Source organism: Agrilus planipennis, unplaced genomic scaffold (assembly GCF_000699045.2).
Source record: "Agrilus planipennis isolate EAB-ADULT unplaced genomic scaffold, Apla_2.0 scaffold210, whole genome shotgun sequence".
Lineage (NCBI taxonomy): Eukaryota > Metazoa > Arthropoda > Insecta > Coleoptera > Buprestidae > Agrilus > Agrilus planipennis.
The window spans coordinates 50,569-53,944 of record NW_020442439.1 but is presented as its reverse complement, the minus strand read 5'-3'; the positions used below and the strand labels follow the sequence as shown (position 1 = coordinate 53,944).

The 3,376-nt window shown below is 32.4% G+C and overlaps 1 protein-coding gene across 1 annotated transcript in view; it reads right to left on the bottom strand.

Annotated features, from left to right (window-relative positions):
- Nucleotides 1–3,376, bottom strand: part of LOC108743426 (DNA-dependent protein kinase catalytic subunit-like) — a 63,503-nt gene that overhangs the window by 12,899 nt on the left and 47,228 nt on the right. Inside the window, exon 17 of the mRNA XM_025980333.1 lies at nucleotides 432–697. Coding sequence (XP_025836118.1) covers nucleotides 432–697 — 266 coding nt within the window. The remainder of the gene's footprint in view (nucleotides 1–431; nucleotides 698–3,376) is intronic.

Sequence of the window (3,376 nt, the reverse complement as noted above, 5' to 3'; positions counted from 1 at the left end):
GGTTTCTATTCTAAACATTGTGATTTAACGCTGTGAGATAAATATGTGATTTTTTTGTATGGTAACGAACAAAAGTTCACACTAACTCGTTACGTTTTTGGTTTTCAGTCATATGGTCATTGAAAGCTTTTACAAGTGTTTAAAGTTGATGCTTTTTGTAGGATACGTATTTTCAATAGAAAAAAAAAAAATAAAAAATGGCCTTCGACAGGCTTTAGAACAAAGCTTTATCTATCTTACTACAAAATTTCAAACCACTGTTCCAAACATTAAACACATGATATCTAGAACTGATAAGTATGGTTTTACTCTACGGCGCATGTACTACTGAATCCCCTTAATGTATCGGCATTTTATAATACTAACAGTTTATTTTATAATAGACTAGACTAAGACTAGCATTTTCTTATGACATATTTTAAAAATCTTACCTGAGACAGTCCCAAGGAATACTAGAAACGAGGTTTCTGTAATTCTTTATGGTCTTGTCCCTACTAAACTCCATCGATACAGTCCCATACTGTTGAACAATAGAGAGCTTTTTTCGACTCACAGATTGAATCCATGAAGCATATTTGTTAGATACACTTTCACAGATGCTGTTGTCCTTGTCAAATACTTCTTTCATGAAATCTCCCAAACCTACAGTGTGCTTAACCCATTGTATAAGCCCTAATGAATCAGTCAAAGGGATTACCTTCAAATAGAAAAGAGAAAACAATTAACCGAAAAGAATAGGTACAATTAAAGATGTTTGGGAGGTATGTCAAAATGCTACGAGACAAATAAAAATTTGGAAGAACGTTCCTCATTCAATTCTAAAACTCCTGCAAAAATTACAAATNCTGAAATGGATGCTCAAGATATGAAACTAAAAAAGGTCAAAGAACTGTTAGACAGCGAGGTCCCCATGTCTCCACTGCAAATTCCTGGTAGCATGGCCACTATAGATTTTGATGCACCCATGACCACGAAACGAGAATCTCCACCAGCACAAAGTGAAGGATTGTATAATATACCATTTTTTAAACAAATTATTTTGCTTTATCTTGACAATAATATGTCAATTATAATAGTTATTGAAATTTTATTTAAATATAACGCGTCTTTTTAGTATTATATATACCAACAATACCATCAGAATGATTTTATACTTATGTATATTTGATATTTTACTTTACCTTTTCATTAATTAGGTATTTAATACAAAAATGTTAAAGAAAGTGATACAAGGATGTCGTCTAAATCTTTAACAACTTTTAAGTTATTCGTAGACATAATTTTATATAAAACTAAAAATTATTATAAAAGGTTTCGATTATTTACATTATAAATTTGTACATAATAAAAATAAATTGGGATGTCAAATATAAATTATCACCCTGTATATGATTTTGAAGTTGTGATATTTGCGTATCTGGGTATTAGGGCTCATGGAAATTAGGACTTATAGGAATATGATTGTTTGGAATTAGTTCGTTATTTAACGGTTTTCCTATGAAGGTTAAGTGTTTAAATTTCAAACTACTTTGAAGTTTTAAACGGTTACAGTGTTTAACTGAATTCTTGATTTCGAAGTCTTTAAGATTGGTTTAAGTGTGAGTGTAAAATGGAAACACCTCGTTCCCGAGAAAATTCGATGGACAGAAGCCGTGAATCTGTACACGTCTTTTGCAGACTAAAACCATTAGAAAACGAGACAGAAACTTCTATAAAACTACTATCACCAACTACATTAACTATACGTTCGACTGCAGATAAATCTACAAAAAGGGATGTACATTACATATTTAATCATATTTTCACATCATATTCTTCTCAAAAAGAAATTTTCGACCATGTCGCTTTGCCCCTTCTAGAAGGTGTCATTAACGGAAAGAATGGTTTACTATTTACATACGGGGTCACAGGGTCTGGTAAAACATACACTTTAACAGGTGAGCCCAATAACCCTGGAATTATGCCTCGGTGTATAGACACATTATTTAATACAATTGCAAATTTTCAAACACAAAAATATGTGATAAAGTCTGATAAAATGAATGGGTTTGAAATTCAGTCAGAGAGTGATGCTGTTGAAGACAGATTTAGAGAAACTAGAACAAATAAAATATCCAAAACTAATCGAAGAGCTATGGGAGACTGTAAGTCTTACTATACAAACGATGGTTCTAGACTTACAAACTTAAACGAGAACAGTTTGTACTGTGTGTTCATTAGTTACATTGAAATCTACAATAACATTGTGTTTGATTTGCTTGATGAGTCTACTTCCACAAGACCAGAATCGAAAATTTTAAGGGAAGATTCTCAAAAAAACATGTACGTCAATGGAAGTGTCGAATTAGAAGTTAAATCAGCAGCAGAAGCCTACGAACTATTTTTCAAAGGGCAGAAGAGAAAACGTATGGCTTACACGGCACTTAATGCAGAATCTAGTCGCAGTCACTCAATTTTTAATATTCGTATTGTGCAAATAGAACAAGTTGCACAAAATAGTCATGGACAAGCTGCAGTTCCAGAAAATAATATAATGAGGGTGGGACAGTTGAGTTTAGTGGATTTAGCAGGTTCAGAAAGATGCAGTCGGACACAAACTACAGGTAAATAATGTTGTAAATTTTACAAATCATTTAATAGTAAAGCATATTTCACCGGTCTGAAATAAACTCACTGTACTTACATACATACCCTGACAGTAATATATATCAATATTATTTCGTATATATCTCATACATTAAATATTAATTGAATTTCTGAATTAATTTTATTAATAGTAATTAATAAACATTCTGAGCTGGTTCATAAAAATTCCAATAGTGTGAATTGGCTATTTAAATGCCTTACTTATTTGGATATCAACTTATTACTCAATTTATGTTTATTAATGTCCATTTTTTTTTATTAAGGCCTAAGATTAAAAGAAGCCAGTATTATCAATAATTCCTTGATGACTTTACGTATTTGTCTGGAAACATTAAGAGAAAACCAGCAAACTGGTAATAACAAATTGGTCCCATATAGGGACAGTCGCTTGACACTGCTTTTTAAAAACTACTTCGAAGGAGGAGGTCAAGTGAGGATGGTGGTTTGCATAAATCCTTCTCTTAGAGACTATGAAGAAAATCTGCAGGTGCTGAAGTTTGCAGAAATGACTAAAGATGTTAAAGTAATCAATCCAGAACCACGAACTCCTTACAACATCAGGAGGGCTAAAACTAAGACTCCCGGGGTCACGAGGACACCTGCGACGATGAAAAGGTCCAGGCCAGCATCATTTTTATTACCAAAATTACCAATATTCACAACAGATGCGAATAAAAGCGTTAAAAGATTCTTGGATGAAACAAGTAATCTTCTCAAAGTATCATTTTCA